A 21,148-nucleotide genomic window follows, 5' to 3' on the forward strand; every position below is an offset into this window, starting at 1 on the left:
TCGTCTCTTTTCGTCCTTCCCCGAAACGGGACGAACTACATTCCGCTCCGGCCTTTTTCTCCCTCGCTCATTTCTTCGTCATGCTAAATGAGAAGCAGAAAAATCAAGGGTCCGTCGAAATGAGTCCTCGTGCCCCTGCGCGAATTCACGAGTACATTCGTCGTCGAAGCAACTTTTCAAAAGCTTCACGCTTAGAAATACAATCACGTACTTTCCGGACTGTCTACCAAAAAATATTGAGCGTTATGGATACCCTGCCCCTCCCCCCGCCGAGCCACTCGATATAGCGAAGACGAATTAATACGAAAAAAGAACCTGCGAGGCCCCTCGTGATCAAACACACCGAGAAATTTATGCGACGAAACCGTATTATACGAACATGTGTAAAATTGGCGTGTCAGTTGTCAGGAAATAAAATTTTAATTAGCTTTCTATTCGGATCCCCAACCGGATAGGTGCACGGCTTCTCGTACGTTTCTACAAATGGATCCGGTAATCGGCAAGAGAAAATACTTTTTTAAATGGTCAATGTCCTCCGGAGGAGGATTCGTGCCCCGGTCCGAGAAATAAAGTTTTTTAATCAGACAACTTTTCCGGCGTTCGTTTAGCCCGAGCCGAAAGTGATCTTGAACGAGGTTAATTCATTAAATGAGAAAATGAAATGGGTGAAATTTCATTTGCACTCGATCTATATGCAGTTATATGTAAATCCTGAGGACTCAAAAGCAGGAATCGTCCCGAGGCGGCTCATTTATTTAATAAAAATCATTTCGACTCGCAATAACTCGACTAATTTACAAACGTCGAATATCCGCCCCGGAGATAAATCGTTATCGAAAAATATCCGAGTATACAACAAAGTGCAGGCTCTTCGCTCCTTTTTTCATCCGAGTTAAGTTAAAAGAGAGTACCTAGTACAAAGTGAGATACACACACAAATCTTTGGTTCGGTGCTACGGATGGTTGGACAACGGAACTCGGTAATGGATCCCCGGATGTACTCGGTAAGGGAGTGTTTCCGGGGCACTCGCTCCGCGGGGAAGAGAGCCGCGGAAAAAGTGCACGAAGAAAGAGGGAGAAAGAGGGAGGCCGAGATGAGGCACACAGCATCCTTCAGCCCGCGCTATACACGCGCCATTTCTTCTCTCTTACGATCTACGAGAGAAAACGAACCGCACGGAGTTCGCCGCTCTTTATCTTTTGGTTCGCGCGCGCAACCCCGAAATATATATACGCATTTATATACATAAATGCGAAGCTGCGAAAATGGTGAGCGCGAAAAGTCGAGTCGCGCGGGGCCGGGGCAGGCCAGAAGGAGAAAAAATAGGAGCGCGCTCGGCTAGTACGTATTTCATCTGTTTCCTCTGCCCTCCCCGCGCAGCCAGAGAGAAACCGGAGGAAAAAGTTTGCCGATTTTACTGCTGCGACGCTGCTTTTCCACGTTACTTTACGACTTTGCGCCCTCCCCGTGTACGAGCCCACACGCACAGCCGACCTTTTCACTCTTCGTACATATGCAAAAGTGTGACTTTGCGTATTCCATTCTCTCTCTCTCTCTCTCTCTTCTATATCGTTTTGGTATTCTACGAAAGTGTCGATGATGCTTTACCGATTGTAGTGAGCAGGCTCGCCCTCGAGCACCGGAGGTCGGGGCTTCCAACGAAAAAAGCATGATATAGAAGAGCCCAGTGGGGTTGTAACGGCTCCTGCGACATCTTGAAGAGCCGATTCCAACATTACAGCCCCGGAAGCTCCTCGTATACGCGCATATTCTTTTTGTCCCCACTTCCCCTCGGCATATTTCGTTTTTCTCTCTGCCCTGATGAGCGAGACTGCGCGGCGAATTCTGACCGAGGTAGAAAAAATCTGATTGACAGGTGTGTTAGGCGCGAGTGGGAAATGAGGTTCAACGAAAAATGCGCTTCGAGCGAGTCCCTCGCGGTCCGCGGAGTGTCGAAGAATCGATTGGACTCGCGGCCGCAAGTGCGCGGCGAGCTGAACGCTCACTCGGCGAAGCTATTGTAACATTTTTTTTTTTGTATTCTGTCGTTGATTTATATTTTTGTTAATTTATAAATAATAATCAATGCTTTACGTAGAATAGGAGAAAAAGTATATTTCGATTTCAGATTTTTACAGTTGATACAATGTAATAAAACGGATAGTCATCTTTTATGTGCGTATTCGATGATCGAGTAGAAGGTAGAATGAGGAATCGCCTTATTGAATAATTGGGAGTTCGGACAAATCGACGACGAGGCGATTTTTCCGCTAAATTTTCGGAGATCATTTCTCCTTCCCCTTTCATGTTTTTCCCTCCATATATCGCACTGAGAATCCCTCATAATAATAACATTAAAAATCACACCGTTACACTATATACGATTCTGATACTCGGTCGGCTCGTTACGGCATCGTTGAATCATCGGGCACACGTTTCAGCGAGGATTTTATCGCGCGGCGAATTAACGGAGCTGCTAATGATATGATTCGGGGGAAAATGGCCCGGGGAGTCTGCGGCGAGCGGACGGGAGCTGCTTTTTCCGGAACGAGAATATTCCAAGTTCTTCTGAATAAATAATTGGAGAGAATTTCGCAGGGTCGAGGAGCCGCTAGCCATTCGCAAATCAGAAGACGAAACGTCGCATTTCCGGGAGTTTATCGCTCGTCCGAATGCACGGATGTGCTCGAACGCAAGACAAAAATATATATTCCCCCTTCGAAAATATGTCAGTTTTATATATATCGTAATGGGCGAGAAAAAATATCGCGTATAGAGCTCCGATACGAGGCTGCACGCCCTCGCAGTTCACCCCTTCGCTCCCCCGCATGTGCGCGGATCTCGTGCTTTTCTGTCTTTTTCTCCCGAGGCGCCCTGTCTCTACACTTTTTTCTTCGTGCGAGAGCAGCCCTTTCTCTTCCTCTTTCTCGCAAACGCCCGCACATAAAGCAACTTCCTACCGAGGGCGGGCGCATACACGCGCGCGTGAAACGATCGACGTGTTCCTCGATATTTATTTTTATTGCAGACTCTCCCCATATTCCTGAGTCAACAGATTTCTTGTCACCTATAACCCGAAATCGATTTTAGCGCGAGCGAGTCGCCCGAGCTCGTGACGTCCGTCGAGGACTAAATTATTGGTCCAATATTTTCATACATTTTTACCGCTCGTACCGCACACCACTCCCTTATATTTATTGTATTTGTATTTTTATACTCTCGCAGAAACGATCGAGCCTGAGCGACAGATGCTGCGGAGGAACGAATGAGCAACGAATGTAACGCAGCTCGCCTCGAAACGAGAGGCAGATTTTTCCTCGAATCCGGCGTCAAAGTAGATTTTTATTTTCATAAAAATCGATTTGCGCATCGACGCCTCATGGAAATGACAAATGATCGAAAGACCGGCGGCGATTCCTCGATGATTCAGCCAAAATAAATTTACGATGCGAGACAGATACACGCGAGAGTCGAGTTCTTACGATACCTCTCCTTTGGAAGAATTAAGGTTGATCCTCTGCGACAGCCCCAACCAAAAGTTATGTACCGTCTGCATATTAAAAGGCTTGATAATTCGTTCGGATCGTAATCAATAACTTTGTAAAGACCCTATATACGTACTCGGTGCCAGCAGATATAGTACAAATATCATTTGCTTTCGTAAAATTTATTCTAAAAGTATTTTTGATCCGACATCGTGAGTAAATTTTTTGACGGAACTATCCAGGTTACGCTTCGACACACAGAAAAGGTTGTCTATACAGACGACATTCGCTTGTTCGCTTGCAAAATATATCGTATGCAGCCTAAACCTTCGTACTTCTCGAGGCTATATCTGTCAAACTAGATGGTCAATCACCTTGATTTTTTTTCACAATATCTCTGATATCCTGCTCTAGCTCCTCCTCGTTTTTTATAAACTTCCTAATTTTAGTACTAGCGGTAGAATTAATAATGTGCCGTTTGCTTATGCACGGTCCATATGTTACGTGTTAATTGAGTCAACTTCAATTACATATATCTCGGGTTCGGGATGGTGAAACTTGTTAAAATTTTATAGAGGTGTTGTTCATATGTTAAACAATACGTATGCCAAATTTAAATAATTTCCTAATTTAACTGTCTCGTGGAGGAACCACCTTAAGGAACTCTTGTTTTCCTTCATTGAAGCGAAATAAAAATAGCGCGCGATGCCGTCAAGTCTCGTTGCTCCGCGCGTATTACGTCGGTTTAATGTTTTCGCGAAGCCGAGCTACCCGCCACTTCCTTCCCCCTTGGAAAGTTAGCGGCCACTAGTAGGTCCAGTAAATCTTTTGCTGCACCCTCCTCCCCTCTTGCTCTCGCTCTTTCTCTTGGAGGAGAGCAAGCAACGAGCCTAGAAACGGGGGCTGAGGAAACTCATCCCCTGCTGTACGCCATTCTTATTCCCTCGTTACTCGCAGTTCCTTTCGGCCGTCTTGGACGGCCTCCTCTCGCTCTCAGCAGACTCACTCTCTTTCCCACCGCTTGCTATTCCATTACTTTGCCCTCTCCCTCTCAGCCGCGATCTCCTTATTATATCGTCTTTCCACGCCATAAAATCGGAAAAGAATTTCCACGGCGAGCCAGAAGCATCCAGGGCTCTCAAGACAATAGAAACTAATAAATTTGATTACTGATTACGAAGCTGAATTTTTTCGGGCCTCGATGCTCCCGGCGCTCGCTTGCATGACCGGCCTCATCCTCCTCTTCATTTTGCAGCCCTTAAAAACTTAACGCTCTATACTTCATTCACTCGCCCCGCGACTCGGAACCGAGCAGCGCTTTGCTTTCCAATGTAAAGCTTTAATATATGTGGTTTACGAAAAATATAACTTGTGCGGAGTTTACACTCGAAATTCTCATTAATTTAAGTTTTTTCGACCCAAATTGACAAACTGCCGCGTTTTCTCGTTTGTTTCATTTGTTCTTCTTTATTTCGAGTTTTTACGGCCCAATGATGATCGACCGACGAAATAAACTCTGCCATAAAAAACGAAACTTACTCATGTTAAGTACACACTGCGAACTTAAAGTTTCGTCCATAACCTTCAAATTTCGAGCCTCCCCAGATTCTTCTCCGTGAAATTACAATATCGCTGTTAACGCCAGGATTTTGAGGCTTTTTGAGAAACTCCGCTACGTTTGAATGTAATTAAAGTAAAAGTGCCTTCAAAATAGCCCCAGGTGATTGCGATTACCCTTCCCCTTCCTCAAAACACTTGTTATAACCTAACATCGTAACCGAATCGTCTTCGAGATCTCGTACTTCGTACTATAAATACGAAAGAACCGAGGAGTTTCGGGAAATTTCAGTCCTCAACGTTCAACATGAGCAAAGTCGAATCGTTTTTTTAATTTCCTTCGCTTCGCTCGTCAGTACAGTTGGTTTAGAATGTTTCGTAAAATTTTCCGAGTCTAAACTTTCGAATAATCGTGCTTATTGAGACGATGAAATCTGTCTGCACGATTGTTTTTTTCATGAAGTGTGTTCTTTCGAAACAACTGCGCACGCCTAAATTGTTGTGTTCGAATCTTTCGTTTTTTGTTTATGTCACGATCGTTTACAAATAAAAAATCAAGGTACCGTTCGTAATGTTCGTATACTGCTACGCTGCTACTACTTGTACTAGGCAAAACCAAAAAACTCGAACATATTTTCTTACCTGTCACACGTCCTTCGTACAGTGGATCCCTGGATTTTCGGGTTTCGATAAAATGGAAACAGAATTCGCGTTCATGACCGACGGCTGCATGACGCACACATCCATTCCGAACTGCCGTTTTGCCGTTTATAGTTTGGTTAGCGTCGTTATATAGCGATGATGTTTGGATTGGCAGACGATAAGAAAATGCTCTGTCCGTTGGCACGATATTGCAATTTTTGTCGACGCACGAAAATATTTGCAGTACCAACAGTAAGAAAATTAGCATTCTCATAAACGCGAAGATTATTACGCAAGCTCACATCAGTTTGCAATCGTATGTAGGTACTGCAAGCAAAAGCAACACCACTTTCGAGAAACCTTAACTGCCGACAGTGCCGACATTTTGATATACGCACTGCAGCGCCAGAACGCGCAAGCGGACACTTTTCGCACAGTCTCCATGACCGAGGTATAAATGGCGGACTGTTTTTATGAAAGGGGGTCGATCATGATAATTTGATACTTGTCAAAAGTAGAAAAATAAAATGAGTGTTTTGTTGTGACTGGTCCCAATAGTGTTTCTAAACGTTTCTAATAATCGTTGACAATGTCAGAACACTTTTGGGAACCACTCGCCGAAATTTATATCGCCGAACAGTCCGATGTTCCGGAGCCCGACAGCTATATTTACTGTCTCTGCAGCAGAGTCTTTATTCGGTAAATACATTTCAATTCATCCGTTTACCGTGATGAATTATTTGTAAATTTTATTAAATTCATGTGTTTTCATACATTCTTTGTTTGGAAATGAATGTATTGTTGGTTAAATTTTGTCTTTTGAAGCTTGCTACACAAGGCGTATATTTATCGATCATTTTTGCGTGAAACATGACCTAACCATGACATCCATACGACTATGTTAGGTTCTCGTAATTGATTTTCATTTAAATTCTATTTTTTCCGCAATTATACTACTATTTTTATTGGCGTTTCAACATTCATTTTAAAAAAATTAAAATTAACAAAAGTTGACATCATTTTACACTGAAAACCTCATTATTGTTTGTACAAACAATATTTTGGGGTTAAAAATGAAGTTTGGCAATCCTTTTTTTCATAGAATCGTCCTTTGTTGTTAATTTTTTTTTCGTGATTATTCAATTTTCACGTTTTCAATTCGACATTCATAAGTTTTTTTATTAGACATATAACAATTGCTGTAATATATTGGAAAACTTGTGTTATTATTTCACATGAAAAATGCAATTTTAATATTTTCTGAAAAAGAAAATTATTGAATGTTCTTAATTATAAGACTAAAGTCTTTCGAATGAATGTGCATGATTGTATTGTGTTGTATTATGTACAGCCATATTATAAACTATAAAAAAAGAAATTGGATAAGAGCATATTTTACATTTGTTTACTTCTTATCTAATGTTTAAAAATTAATATATTCTTTTTCTTCTATCAAATCTTTATTATTGATATTTTAAAAGGAATCCAGAAGTTTACACCGTTATTGCCCAAGAAGATCCAAGCGAGGGTGAAGATGCAGAGAGTGATTTAGTCGGTGAAATGCTGGATCTTCACAAAAGAACCTGCATAGAAACTCAATTTGCTGAGAAACACGATGTGAGAAATGAAAAAAAATAGAAGACACTTTGATCATTGAACAAATTTTCAATATTACTTAAAAATAGTGCGCTATAATTGAGGATTTCGAATTCTATGATTGGTATCCGCACTTAAATGCTACAATTTTGATCAAAGCTTGAACATTGAAACCTCAATTTGTTAATTCATTTGCACTGTCATAAATATTAACGATGGATAGAATTAACAGTTCATTATACGAGTCTCGAACTAAAATTAAATTGCTATAATTATTTTATTGAGAGAAACAAGAAATTGATGAAAATAAAAGTTTCGTTGTTGCGTTTGATCGATATCATATTTTTTATTTTACACAAGTGACTTTACACAGCCATAATTAAAGATTTTCAATGGTCATGCTGCCTTAAAATACAAGAAAAAATGTTGATGATTATTTAGCACCGAATGTATCTGTTTTTCCCTTGCAGGAAGAACCATTGAGTTGTTATTGCAGCGCATCTCACACAGACAACAATTATTCGACGGACGAACATGACTCGGTGCGTGATTCTGCAAATCGTCCAGCGAATCAGTCTTTGACACAAAAATTGGGTCTTCATCAGTCAGATTCTGGTGCAGATTTGTCCGAGTATCATGACCATCATGAGGCGAAGAGTATTCACGGGCTTTTGGCGACGTACGAAAAGTCGCTGGACACCGGGGTGGACAAGTTATCGGAGGAGGCAACGAACACGAGAAATTTCACAAATTATCGTGAGACTTGTGACTTGAGTTCGGAGGCGATAGAGTGTGAGTCGATCGACAAATTACTATGCGGTGAATCGGCATCAAATGATCATAATTACCCCGACGAATCAGCAAAACGGCCGTCATTTACCTTAGGCGAAACAAAAAAAACATCCAGTCAAAGTCCACGAAAGAATTTGCCAAAGGAAACAAGGCAAATAAGAGACAGCGGAGAAACGATGAACGAGTCTGCAAATGACGAAAAAATCGAGTACCCGATATTGAGAAAAACATCATTTGAATTAGCTTGGGAAAAATTTTGGTCCGAACACGGTGAACAATTAATTTGGGCGTCATGGATCGAGAAATACGTCGATTATATAAATCCAGGTTATTTACCACAAGACTGTCAAATGACGGAGACTGAGAGACTTAACATCGAAGCTAAAGATCGCAGCAGCGAAAAATTTCCCGAGCAGAACACCTGCTTCCCTAATCAAGCGCATAAGAATTGTGAGCTCGGTCGTTCCAGTTTCGCAGGAATATTTGGTAAAAATGGAGACAAAGAGAGTGAATCAAAGGTTAAAGACACATCGGGGAACACCAATTTCACTTTCGAAAACACACAATCAAGCAGCATTGTCGAAGGGGAGGCCGAAGCCCACCGTACGAAAATGCCGAATCCTGAAATATCACCCGAAGCTGGGGAAGGCTGGAACCCTTTGAGCCCGTTCAGCGCCGAAGAAAGTTTCGCTCAACAATCCTCAAACGGTGGTGAAGACGAGAGGCTTATCGCTATTTCACGCTGCGATTCGTTGAACGGTTCTATCGCCAAAACTAACGCGACTTCCGACTCCATGACCAACGTTACTAAAATGACCCTCACAAGCTCAAGCTTTGATTCTAATTCCGCTCAATCATTCAGTCTCGTAAGTTCGATAACAAGCTCGATCGAAAGCAACGTAACGAGTAGCAGCTCCGATCAGGAACAAGATTTGATATCCGAGGACAACGACAAATATTGGCAGCACCTGTGGAAGGAAAACTTCCAATCGCAATATCAGCTCGAGTACGATAAATTTTTGTTGAGGTATTACAAGGAACACGGTTACTTGATGAACGAATTAGTCAACATTAACGACTCGGAAATCGTTTCTAAAGACAAATCGAAAATTAAAATTTTACGAAAAAATGATACTTCCAAACGCAACTCCGGGACCGGGAACAAAAAAAAGATGATCGTTGAATCCGTTGGCGCTCTCATGCAAAATTTAACTATGCAAAGCGATGAACAGCCAATGGAAAATGATCACGATGATAGTGGTTCACAACAAACTCAGGATATCCGTAGACACGAAGAATTTTCCACCTTGCATAATAGCAACAGCACCGACACCAATGTTCATTCTAATAACGGCAATATCAATCGTAGATCTTCGAGTGGGGGCGACGGTGAGAAACCAAACGATGATAAACCCATCACCCTCAAACGGAGGTAAACTTTCATGAATTGGTCCACTTTATCTATTTGACGTCCGGGGAATCGAGGGAAAATTACGATTTTTCTTGAGATATTCCTCAAAGTAGAATTGAAAATTTAAAAAAAAACTGAATCACTGTTGGATTTGAATATTTTACATAAATTTTCTCAAGACTTTTGTATAAACGCTGTTATCGCAAAATATTTCAGCCACGAAGCGGACTGCGACGGAAACGAAGAGGGTCTCGAAACTGTGAAAAAAGCCTTTTCCTTGATGGGCTATACCTTCAACGAGAATCAAAAGCAAACGAAATTGCAAGGAGAGGTCGTGTACAGGAAGCGTAATATCAGATTACAAAATCGACAGCTCAAAATGAAAGTCAGTAGATCGAAACCCACGAATAAGCACACGTATTTCGATGACAACGGTGTCGAAATAACTGACACGATAGATAAGGTAATACCATTTTAACAATATTCATTTTCATAGAACTTCTAATCGCAATATCAGCTTTTTTAATATTTCATATGAAGGACACACAACAAAATAAAATGAAACTATGAAAATATGGAGTAAATGAAACGATGATTCTTCAGTTATTCATTGACTTAATTACAGGTGAAGCAATATCTTTCTTACTGTCCAATCGCACTTCCAAACGAAACGGAATTAAAGCCGAATGAAAATGGTTCCTACACAAAAGCACAATTTACATCGAGCTCCGACGAGGATTGTGATCCAGGTTTAACGACCAAGTTGCACGCCAAGAGGCTGGTATTTAGTAAACCGAGCACAAGCTCGTCGGAATCCAAGCCAGAAATACTTGGTTTGAATGACACGTGCAATATTCCACTCGAACCCGATGAGGTGTTTGATTCGTCAATCGTCACAACCGAGAATCGAACAGATTTCATAACGAGCCCGCAAAACGAGATGAGAAATCAAGCTGATATGGAAATCGATGCTAAATATAGTAACGAACTTGTCACCACTAAAACATCTGACGAAGATAGCGTCAAAAAAACACTCAAGAAACGTCGTAGAAAGCAAAATAAAAGAAACGTCAGTTTGCCTGCCGAAGTCGATAATGATAAGGAATTGATGAAATATTGGGTAAAAAGATATCGCTTGTTCAGCAAATTCGATCAAGGAATCCAATTGGACCGGGGTAACAATCAACATTGTTTTTTGTAAATTTTGTACTTTATATTTTTGATATTTCATTTTTATAGGTGGTTTCTCGATGAAAAAGATTATTGCCCATTTTTTATCGAATTGGCCCTTAATTTAAAACGAATATTTACATTTCCCATGATAATAAATTTTCTGTCTTCTCCTTTTTCGCAGAAAGTTGGTTTTCCGTGACACCAGAAAAAATAGCAGCGCATATCGCTGAAAGATGTCGATGCGATACTATCGTCGATGGTTTCTGCGGTGCCGGTGGCAACGCAATTCAATTTGCTTTCACGTGCGAAAGAGGTATTTTCCAAGAAAACAAATTGATGCCGCTTCCCTCAGGTTATTATCAATTGTAGAATCTCGTTTTGCAGTTTTCGCAATCGACATCGATCCTAAAAAGATTGAGCTCGCTCGCAACAACGCCAAGGTTTATGGAGTCGAGGATCGAATAGAATTTATCGTCGGTGACTTTTTCGAACTTGCTGAAAAATTGATAGCCGACGTCGTCTTCCTGAGCCCACCTTGGGGCGGCCCAGGATACGCGAAGGACGAAACCTTTGATCTAGGTAACATCATGCATCCGATTGGTGGTCGGCGATTGTTCAAAACGGCAAAGCGTATCTCCGATCACATCGCGTATTTTCTTCCTAGAAACATCGATACTATACAGGTATAAATTCTTTTATCTCTTGCAATTGAAGAATGAAACCCTGACCTGATTTGAATAATGAGCCATCAATAAAACCAGCTGAAGAATGGTTGTAATCGTTTTCAAAATAATTATATATGGCAACCATAAACTTGCTGTATACAAAAATCATCAGAATTTGGAAATTAAATATTTTATTTGATCAATTGGTGCAAATTCGAAAAATAAACATGCGGAACATATGATTTTGAAAACAATTTGATCATAGCCATAACAAAAAAGGTCAGGAATTCTTAATCGCTATGTCGATTATTAAACGAACGAAAAAATGTTTTTTTCGTTCGTTTCATTGGACATTGGACAGTAACGTTGCTAACTTCAGTATTACTGATAAGCGAAGACTTAACGAAAATAACCCGATTGAATTGTTCATAGCTCGCTATGCTAGCTGGCCCTGGATGTGGCGTCGAGGTCGAACAAAACTTTTTAGATCGAAAGCTAATAGCATTGACGGCATACTACGGTGAGCTTCCTCGAGACTGTTGATTTCATTTTTGTAATAGAAACCAGGAGAATAAAAAATCAACGAGGGTATATCGAGCTACGAAGGAGCGTGCGCACTTTCCGTGAGAAAGGAAGTTGAGTATAATCGGACTGGTTTGTACATAAAAATAAAGGAAAAAACGAGAGAACAGAGAACAGCAAAAATGAAGGACCGTATCGATTTTTTGAGGGTGTCATTCGTTAAAATGTCCAAAGCTCGATACTTTATAAATGAGTAGATATTTTGAAGCAGTTACTAAAATTCAGCGAAATCGCAAAGCCGCGAGTAGAATTTCCGCATTGAATAAAAACTTTATTTTTCCGCGAATTTTCCTTTCTTTTTCGTTCCAAACGACGAATCGATACGGTTGCATTGAAACGTTGAATAAAGGTCCCGATTAAAAAATATTTGTTGCATTGCCATCTGCAATCATTTATATTCGAAACTTCTGTCGTAAACGTTGTAAGCATTTAAAGCTCAAAAATCAGGTAAAGAATAACCCGAGAAAAAAGTACGTGTACATGTCAGTTAAGTTCGCTCGGATCTCGAAACTCTTCCCTCTCAACTCTGTAAAATAATTCCTTCTCCATTTGACTCACTTCTGCGATTCTCTCGTAATCCTAAGATCATGGAATTCATAGCATTTCTTCTCTTATTTTCTTTCATTATTTTTTTCACCCGTTTTTATTCGAAACGACGATGAAACTATATTATTTTACAGCTTTTATGTACACTTATTTACTAATTATCGTGAATAAATACATTCGAAACACAAGGAGCATTGTTCATTTGTAAAAAGTATATCACTGTCCCCGAAATATCGTTGATTTTTTTTTACCACAGCCGACACGTTTTAAGCGAAATTTATAACGCATGAATGAAAAAAAAAATACAAAAATTTCAACATCAAAAATTGGCTATTTACATTCGCGCCTGACTAGTTTCTCTCAACATTTCATAATTCGTGATTAAATTTCCTTTATCGAGTGTCATCAAATTTTTTTTACTCCCAATTCATTTGCAATCGCGATGTTATACGTCGCACACTATTTTATACTTATTCGAAACAAAATATTCAACTAAAACAACAAGCCTTTTTGATATATTTTTCCTTCTCGGAAATTAAGGTCGTTTCACCCGTAAATTCACAGCATAAATCTTGATCAACAGTTTCATATTTAGTTCATTGAGGATAATCGACCGTTTTTATACAGTTACAAATATTGAGTTTCGAATATAAAAAATTAGTGAATTATTAACAAAATAATATAATAAAAACTTATCGATTGCGACATAATGGAGATCGTTCAATAATATTCATCAGTGGCTAAACACGATAATTTGATTTAAATAGATCGATTGCTTGTGAGTTTATGTGCCGAACTACCTCAACCCTACAATGGAGTCGCTAATAACTTCAGTTTATCATTTTTTTAATTAATTAATGCATTTTTTTGGAGTTGGTTCGTTCCCAGAAATTTTATATTTTGAATTATGAACGATTTCGTCATACACCGTTCTCTTCGTTATGGACAAACACTGAAAATAGTGAATACATTTCGACTGCAAACGATGAACTCAGAAGATTAAACTCTTGCGACTCCATTGTGAAGTTTACGTCGAGAAAAATAAATCGTACTGGTTTGTGGTTGAAAACAACATTTTGTAATGCAGGTTGGTTCGGTGAAGAAATTGATAGCAAATATCGTTGAATGAAAATTTATGAATCAACTGAAATTCGCGTGGCCGTGTCTACTTCCGGATCAGCAGGTATGGTTATGCCTCCGGTGTCGATATTCTCCTCTTCTTCTCTCGGTATTTTGAGAAAGCAATGCATCGTCTCATCGTCGTCCTGCTCGATTGACGAATTGGTTTTTGTCGTATTGTCGCTTATCGGCAATGAACCTTCAAGATGCTTTGAAGGGATTTGTATCGTTATTGTCTGGGATGTCCCATCAGCCGACGTCGAAGATGACATTAAACTCGCTTCTATTGTTTTCCCAACTTTAGAAAACGCCCCCAAACAACTGTATATCAATTGAGCTGCTGCGATGTTGCCCGGAAAAACTTCCACGTTTTCACCATCTGCATTGAAAAAATTCGAGTTTGTTACGGTATTTCGTTTGCATCTTTGATTTTTTTAGTTTTCATAACTTTTTCATACGTTGGTTTATCATTACTTTCAATTCAATCAGTTTTATTTTATTCTATTCAAACGTTTTATTATCTGTGTAAAATATTTAACCAAATATGAATCTGAACCTTTTTTCGGTGGAGGCGTTTTGATCAATCCTTTTTGATGATCTGCAATGTGCTGCAAATAACTTTCGTTCTTCACTGTCTTGAAGGGGCATAATTCGCAGGTAAATAAACCCGAAAGGAGAGGATGTTTCGCTCGTAAATGATTTTTATAACTGTTACTCTGAATGGCTGAGTATGGACAATGAGGACATTTGTAGGGTCGAACGCCTGAGAACAGAAATATGATAATAATCAATCGTAGGTGATTCGAAAAAAGGCTTTAGAATTTTTTTTCCAATTTTTCAACTCTAAAATTTTTTATTACTTCTGAATTTTTGTTGATTTTTTTTAATCGAATTTAAAAACCTATTTATGCGTTAAGATGATTGTAAACTCACCAGTGTGTCTCATCATGTGACGACGCAAAGAATTGTGATCACCAGTTTTATAGTCGCAAAGTTGGCAATTGAAAGGTTTGTCACCGGTGTGTTGTCGCAAATGGAGTTGCAGCATTGCTTTACGAGCGCTAGAATGGCCACAAACATTGCAAACGTAGGGTCGCAGCTTCGAGTGAACAGCTTGAATGTGATTTTTTAGGCACTTTGAGTCCGCGTAAGTTTTTCCACACAAATCGCACGTTTTCGAAGTGTACCATCTTGGTACATCGCTTGATTTTCGATCGAGATGCATTACTCGATGATTTCTCAATTGACTCGATTGTTTGAAGCGCTTGCCACAATCAGGACATTCGAATTCTCGATTTTCACTATGAACCCTCATGTGAGTGAGGAGCTTTACCATTGTTGCGCTTTTATAAGCCTTGCAAATGTTGCATTGAAACAAATCGACGTCTGAAAAAATAAAAAGACGAAAAATTCATTGGTTCCAATATTTCATATTTTTCATATTTTTTTATCGATTCTTTCACTCAATTCTCACCAATTTGATGCTTTTTCCAAAGATGCAAACTACACGATCGCCATTTAGTGAATTTGACGTCTTTGCATATATTGCATTTAAAAATATTCGAACAATACGGAACGTCTATGTGGCAAACCGCGTGTTGTTGCATAGTTATATCCGTGCTAAATTTGTATGGACATCCGCGGTAGGTACACCTTTATTTTTGCAACGTAACAATGATTGGATTAATTAGTACGATATTCAAAGCACGATGAATCATGAAAAATTTCTGAAATTACGTTACATCAACCAGACCAATTTTTCGGTTCAATCTTTTGTCCCAAGTACGTACTTGACTTCGCGATCTTTCAAATCCAACGCCTTTTTATTTTGTTGAGCAGATTGAGCGGAGGGATTTTTCGAAGCAACGTTTTCCTGCAACGTCGGTGACTTAGGACGTCTGGCTCCCAAAATACTTGGTTTGAAACTGGGCTGATTCGTTTTTTTTGGACTCTCAATCTGCTTTTTGTCGGTCTTGCTACTCACTCGATCGGTCAACTGGTGATCCTGGAATTACAAGATTATTGAATAATTAATATCACAACTAAACCATGAAACGAGTTTTGGGATCATGAGTACACAAAACTCAAATTCCCGTTAGGCTTATATCAAAAACGAATGTTTGAAAAAAACCTTTGTAATTAGATATATCCACAAAGCAAAATTACCTTTATCATGTGCTCTCGACAAGCCTCCATGGAGGGAAAACAATTTGAGCATTCGCCGCACATGTAAACCAGTTTAACTTCTTCCGAGTTTTCATTTTCATCTTGCACCTGCAAAAATTAAATTGCATTTAAACTTCCATGACTAAAAACTGAATGAATATGGATTTTTGGTAAAACAAAAGTCAAAAAACCACAGAGACTTTGAAACTAAACATTTAAATTATATAACGGTTTTAATTAGAATACAAATTTTGGACAAACCTTAGTGACTGGATTAGCATGAATATTCTGAAAATGTTTGAACAGTTGTTTTCTGTCCTGAGTTGTATAAGGGCATATTTTGCATTTGAAAGCAGTTACTACTTCGACAAAGTCGTTGGCGTTGAGATTGTCTTTGGCAACAACATACAATTGTTTATTGTCTTCTTCTATAACCAATTCTTCGTCGCTACATATTTGAGAATCGTCTAGGTTTTCTAATTGCTCAATTTCAACAGGGCTTCCTTCTGGCTCCAGAGACTTTGTCACTTCCATCAAAGATTCTTTATCCTCTTGGATACTCGGTTCATTTTCGTATTCCAATTGACCAATGTCCAGAGCCTGTAGTTCTCCGTTATGTATGGCATAAATTTGACCATCTACACAAACCAGTGGTATCGATTCCTCGTTTTCTTCATTCTTTACTTCTCTGTCAACTAGCTTAAGTATACTCTCTTCACTTTCAATACTCCCTAGTTGAGCTGTCAATTCTTGAGTATTTTCCAACGACTGAACAATAAACTGTGAACCATTGATTTCATAACTCAAAAAGGAAGGATTCAAAATTTCTTGCTGGCCACTCATCTTTTCAAAAATCTTTTGACTATGATGATTGATTAGCAAAGGATCCGCATGGTTCAAATTACTGAAAAGAAAAAAAAAATCAAATGATTCATCATTGGACAATAACACAACGAAATGAATCGTAATTCCAACTCATGGAAGGAAATGAGTTTTAATAAAACAAATTGAATCAATATTCGTGAAGTATAAATAGTATATTTGAACATTAATTTATTTTGAGATGAGTTAAACCATTCCAATTCCAGAAACGGGGCAGTGTTTTGATGCCAAGTATTACAAAGAAACTTGCTTTTGACAAGGCATGCGGCATTCAATACACAGGATTGACGATTTCTTCTCACTTGTGAAGTTGGAGTGATCTTTTATTAATCTCAGTGTAACATTAAATGAAGTCCAATCTTTAAAGCATAAAACTCCAATAATTGCTAATATTTTCAATTATAATGACAATAAGATTGGTCATACTAACTTGATACACTGCTGATTAACATGGAAGGACAAATAAAAGTATACTGAGAATACCGAATAAGGAGTAATTGATTCTCATTATTTTTAGAATTGAAAAATTTGAATACATACGAATTTGTTTCATAGAACCGAATATAATCATAATCATGATAATAATAATAATCTGGCTGAATTCTGAGAAAAGCGTTGAATTAGAAACTTTGAATATCATAATATGAATCGCATAAAGGGAAACTGATCGATTTTTTTGAAAAATTTTATAATCAATCATTATTTTGATTGAATTTCGGTTTTCGGAAAAGTCAATGATGTTCGAATCTTGAGAGGTTATCGTTCAGTTGACCGACCACGTTTTGTAAATCAGCAACAATATCTCGTAAAAAATTACGAAATTATGGACGAAGAATACCCGGAGATACCGAAGAATTTTGCATTCTAGGTACAAAGTTATAAACAAATGTTAAGTTTCAACGATTCGAAAAACATTCTTCAAAAAGCATCGCGCGTGTAGCGGCGTCTGGTTCGAGGTTTCCGCGACCTCTTTGAGTAATTTTTTTGTGAACATTATGAAATGACATGTTTCATGTAATTTGTTCGAAAGTATTCGACTATCATTTTTTTACGTACCTTAATCGTGAAATACCAGAGATCAGAGGAAGAAACTTGGTTACACTTTTAAAATCTAAGATTTGTTTCCTGGATGTATAAAAAACGGTCCTATATGGCGGCCATCTTTATTCCGTGGGCCGCAAAAAACCAAAATGGCGCCTGCTCAACAATTGACCGCAAACGGCGGGAAGAAAAAACGAAAACCAAGTTACCAGACGTTAGTTAAAGTTAGAATACCAGAATTGGAATCTTGAAATAAAAATAAATAATCATTCAAACCAATTTTCTTCATATCTTTTTTGCATTTTATTTACAATAATTGAGAACCAAGTTCCGGAAAAAATTTTCGTATACTGATGAAAACTCTTTGCTCTAATTGCTCTAATTTTATGAACTTTTAGATTGAAAAATTTTAATGCCTACTCGTAGACACTTGGCCTGCGAAACCCGGCTAACTTGGGAATGTCACCGTTTTCGCGATTCTGACTACTTCTTCATCCTCCTCAACGTTTTTCGTTACTGCGTGACGAGGGTTGCGATTTTTTTCTTATCTCACATCCGAGCGCATTTGTACCCAAATTTTTCACAATCACCGTTTCCGTCCTAAACGGTAAGTAAATTTGATTACAGGCAATAAAAATGTTTTTCAAATAAAAATCATGTTCGCGCCTTTCGTTCGACGTTCTGTCTGGCAATTTCTGGGCAGAATTGCGAGTTGTATTTTTGTTTAATTGGTGATTTATGTGATTCCTCTTTCACCGGAGTTGGTAAAGTTTCGCCGTTTAATTTTGCAAGAAGAGTTTTGGTCCTCAACCTTTCTTGCTGTTCTCTCAACAGCCGTGCAGCTCGTAATTTTTCAATGTCATGTCGTTTCTTTTCATTAGGGACATTCGATTCTGGACTTTTTCTTCGTTTTGAGGATTTGTGCTTTTTCGATTTTTTTTTACTCTTCTTGTGTCTTTTCGGAGATCGAGATTTTTCTTCCGATGAATCACGTTTCCGTTTCACACCTTTTTCAACTTTGAGAATTTTGGATTTTGATTCAGTGGACTTTGATGCTGATGAACCCATGAGATTCAAGTACCTTCGTATATCTTTCATAGGATCTGCGTAAGATTTCTTTGCTGTTTGAACTTCAAGGGCGGGCTCTTCGTCCTTCAAACGTTTTGGCAATTCATTATACCAATTTGTTTTACCCGTCGCCTCATTAGTGTCTTGTCCAAGATATGTCAGATACCCAATTTGCTTCTCGTACTTTTCCTGTTCTTCTTTCTTCTCTGCTTCATGCTCTACGTTCGGTTTGTTATGATCAACGATTCCTTCTTCAAGATCAGCAAAAAAGTTCACATGCTCGAGAACCTTTGGCTTTTTTTCATCCTCGGGTTCGCTCGCACGACCATCGTATTTGCTTCTCGCTTTGTTTCGGAGAAAATTGATTCTTGCTTCAGTTTCCTTGAAAATTGGAATAAATATTATTTTTTCTATACCATATTTTGACCTGCCAAAAGATAGGTCCTATTTTAGAAGTCAGAGTCAAAAAATTTGTGCAAGTCTGAAACGAAATGCTCCGAGGTCAAATAGCTGAACAGTAGTTTACCAGAATGAACCTGTTCACATTTCATTTGTAACAAATATAACCAGTTTTCATGAGAGAATACATTCGATTTTACTCTAGGTTTGTTTTTCTGATTTCAATAATTGATGACTTACAGCTTTTTGGATCCGGGCTTTTTTTGCTTTTTCTTCTTCTGCTGCTTTTGCTTCATCTCTCCGTACACGCGCTATATTTTCCTTGGTTCGTACGTGCCATCTAAAGTATTTTTGTAATAAAAATAAAAGTTTTTTAATACAATTGAAACTTGTGTCAAAGTGTCGAAATGACATATACATACCTCTTTTTGGGTAAAATATTCATTTTTATTTTATTCTCCGCCGCACTTTTTGGTTACCAACACTATTTTTTGTTGTTGTTATCAATTATTATTTTTAGTTGTCGAACAAATTGTTGCACTCACACGTAAATAACATTTCAGTCTCATGACATTTCTTTTGATGTGAAGTTGTAGTTATACCGTTATACCCAATTGCTTTTCAGATCATGTCGAGCAAAAAAAAAGTCACTAGATCACAATGGTGGTGGAGGGTGAAGGTAGCAGCACGCGATGCCGCGATGATGAAAAAAAACGATGATGAAAAAAATACGAACACCGTGAAAAAATCTAAAAAAATATCAAATGACCGAACGGTTTACACTAAAAAAAAAGTAAAAAATCCAAAATTAATTGACCACGTTCACGGAGATGTGAAATCCCTATTCGACGATCGAGGTAGCAGTCGTCGTTTAGGCGGCGCTGTATTCCGAGGGACATGACACACAACAAGCACTGAGCACTCGTGCAGTAATCACAGATCACAGTCAGAATACGTTTCTGACGAGGAGTACGTTGATCGTGGCTATCGAAGTTGTATATTTTTTTTTTAAATTTCTTCTTGTATATATAACGGAGATCGGGGTTTAAATAAATATAAACGGAAGAACGGAAAAAACGTATGAAAAACCGGAGTGAGAAACGTAAAACAAGCGAAATAAAGGAGCTAAAAGAAAAAACCGCAAGAAACGCGAGTTGATTAGTGCCGGGAGAAAAAATTTCGAGCTAGTTTACAAAAAGCGTGAAAGGGCGGTCGGCGGGTGTAGTTCCTCCAAAAGTGTGACAGTTCGTCAATTATAAGGCTAGCGGAAATAAGGGGTGTGGGCATTCGCGAAGACGCCAAAGGGCAAATAACAAAAAGAACAACTTTGGGTAAGTACTTTGTTTCTTCTTTAGTGTTTCAAATGCTTTTGTCTCTTTATTCTCTTCTTCCAAATCACAAATATTTTTTGTCCATGTGGATGCGGGATGTATCGCGGGATTTTGTGTGTGTGTCGAACGAGGAGCAAGCGGCGCGCATGAGACTTGCGGAGAGAAAGAGAGGGAGATAGGAGAGAGAGATGAGTATGAGTAAAAAAAAAAAAAACGTAGCTAGAGCTCGAGGATTTCCCGGGCGGTACGGTCGCTCGACTTTCTCGCGCATACTTTTGTGTCCCTCTAACCTGGCTCATCCTCTCGCCGGAAATTTCATTCAATTCCGTTGCAAAAATCACATTGTTTTCTTTCAATCTTTCTCTCTCCCTCTCTCTTTCTTTTTTGTTTGCGTTCCACGCGTTCGCTTCTCGCTGCAATAAAGTAACCGCAGACACAAAAATATTTCTCACTCTTTTTCCATAAACACGATTCAATTGAAGTCCAAAATAAAATTTGACGTTTCTCCCTTTGTCATAAAAAAAAAAACGTCGTTTCCAGTTTCCAACAAATGCTTATGCCACTTGCGCGAAAAAACCGCGCTTTTCTTTCGATCGTCGCTCCTCCCGCGATTGGCGCACGTGATTTTCGACATTTTGCAAATAAAACGATGATTCCGATAGTCTTCCAAGAAAAAACTTGTTTTCACGTAT

At 38.8% G+C, this 21,148-nt stretch overlaps 4 protein-coding genes across 4 annotated transcripts in view; 2 read left to right on the top strand and 2 right to left on the bottom strand.

Moving 5' to 3' along the window:
• The first annotated feature begins 6,111 nt into the window (after positions 1-6,111).
• Tgs1 (Trimethylguanosine synthase 1) lies at positions 6,112-12,638 on the top strand. The gene is made up of 8 exons (XM_043429477.1): positions 6,112-6,384; positions 7,167-7,302; positions 7,752-9,505; positions 9,701-9,947; positions 10,110-10,659; positions 10,839-10,970; positions 11,042-11,340; positions 11,755-12,638. Exons 1-8 carry the CDS (start codon positions 6,275-6,277, stop codon positions 11,863-11,865), a joined length of 3,339 nt encoding a protein of 1,112 aa, XP_043285412.1. The 5' UTR covers positions 6,112-6,274; the 3' UTR covers positions 11,866-12,638.
• Positions 12,516-17,817, bottom strand: LOC122416483 (PR domain zinc finger protein 5-like). Its single transcript, XM_043429478.1, has 8 exons — positions 17,674-17,817; positions 15,997-16,639; positions 15,736-15,843; positions 15,360-15,574; positions 15,044-15,222; positions 14,503-14,955; positions 14,126-14,332; positions 12,516-13,948 (listed from the first exon to the last, which is right to left on the bottom strand). Exons 2-8 carry the CDS (start codon positions 16,576-16,578, stop codon positions 13,584-13,586), a joined length of 2,109 nt encoding a protein of 702 aa, XP_043285413.1. The 5' UTR covers positions 16,579-16,639; positions 17,674-17,817; the 3' UTR covers positions 12,516-13,583.
• A 120-nt stretch (positions 17,818-17,937) lies between these two features.
• Positions 17,938-19,720, bottom strand: LOC122416485 (leukocyte receptor cluster member 1). The gene is made up of 3 exons (XM_043429486.1): positions 19,548-19,720; positions 19,366-19,465; positions 17,938-19,107 (listed from the first exon to the last, which is right to left on the bottom strand). The coding sequence occupies exons 1-3, from the start codon at positions 19,568-19,570 to the stop codon at positions 18,313-18,315; spliced, it is 918 nt and encodes a 305-aa protein (XP_043285421.1). The 5' UTR covers positions 19,571-19,720; the 3' UTR covers positions 17,938-18,312.
• A 325-nt stretch (positions 19,721-20,045) lies between these two features.
• The window catches only part of krz (beta-arrestin protein kurtz), a 36,987-nt gene continuing 35,884 nt past the window's right edge, over positions 20,046-21,148 (top strand). The window contains exon 1 of the mRNA XM_043429482.1: positions 20,046-20,456. The gene's annotated coding sequence lies outside the window, so the exon portion shown is untranslated. The remainder of the gene's footprint in view (positions 20,457-21,148) is intronic.

The sequence above is a fragment of the Venturia canescens genome, chromosome 9 (genome assembly GCF_019457755.1).
Source record: "Venturia canescens isolate UGA chromosome 9, ASM1945775v1, whole genome shotgun sequence".
Classification (NCBI taxonomy): Eukaryota; Metazoa; Arthropoda; class Insecta; order Hymenoptera; family Ichneumonidae; genus Venturia; species Venturia canescens.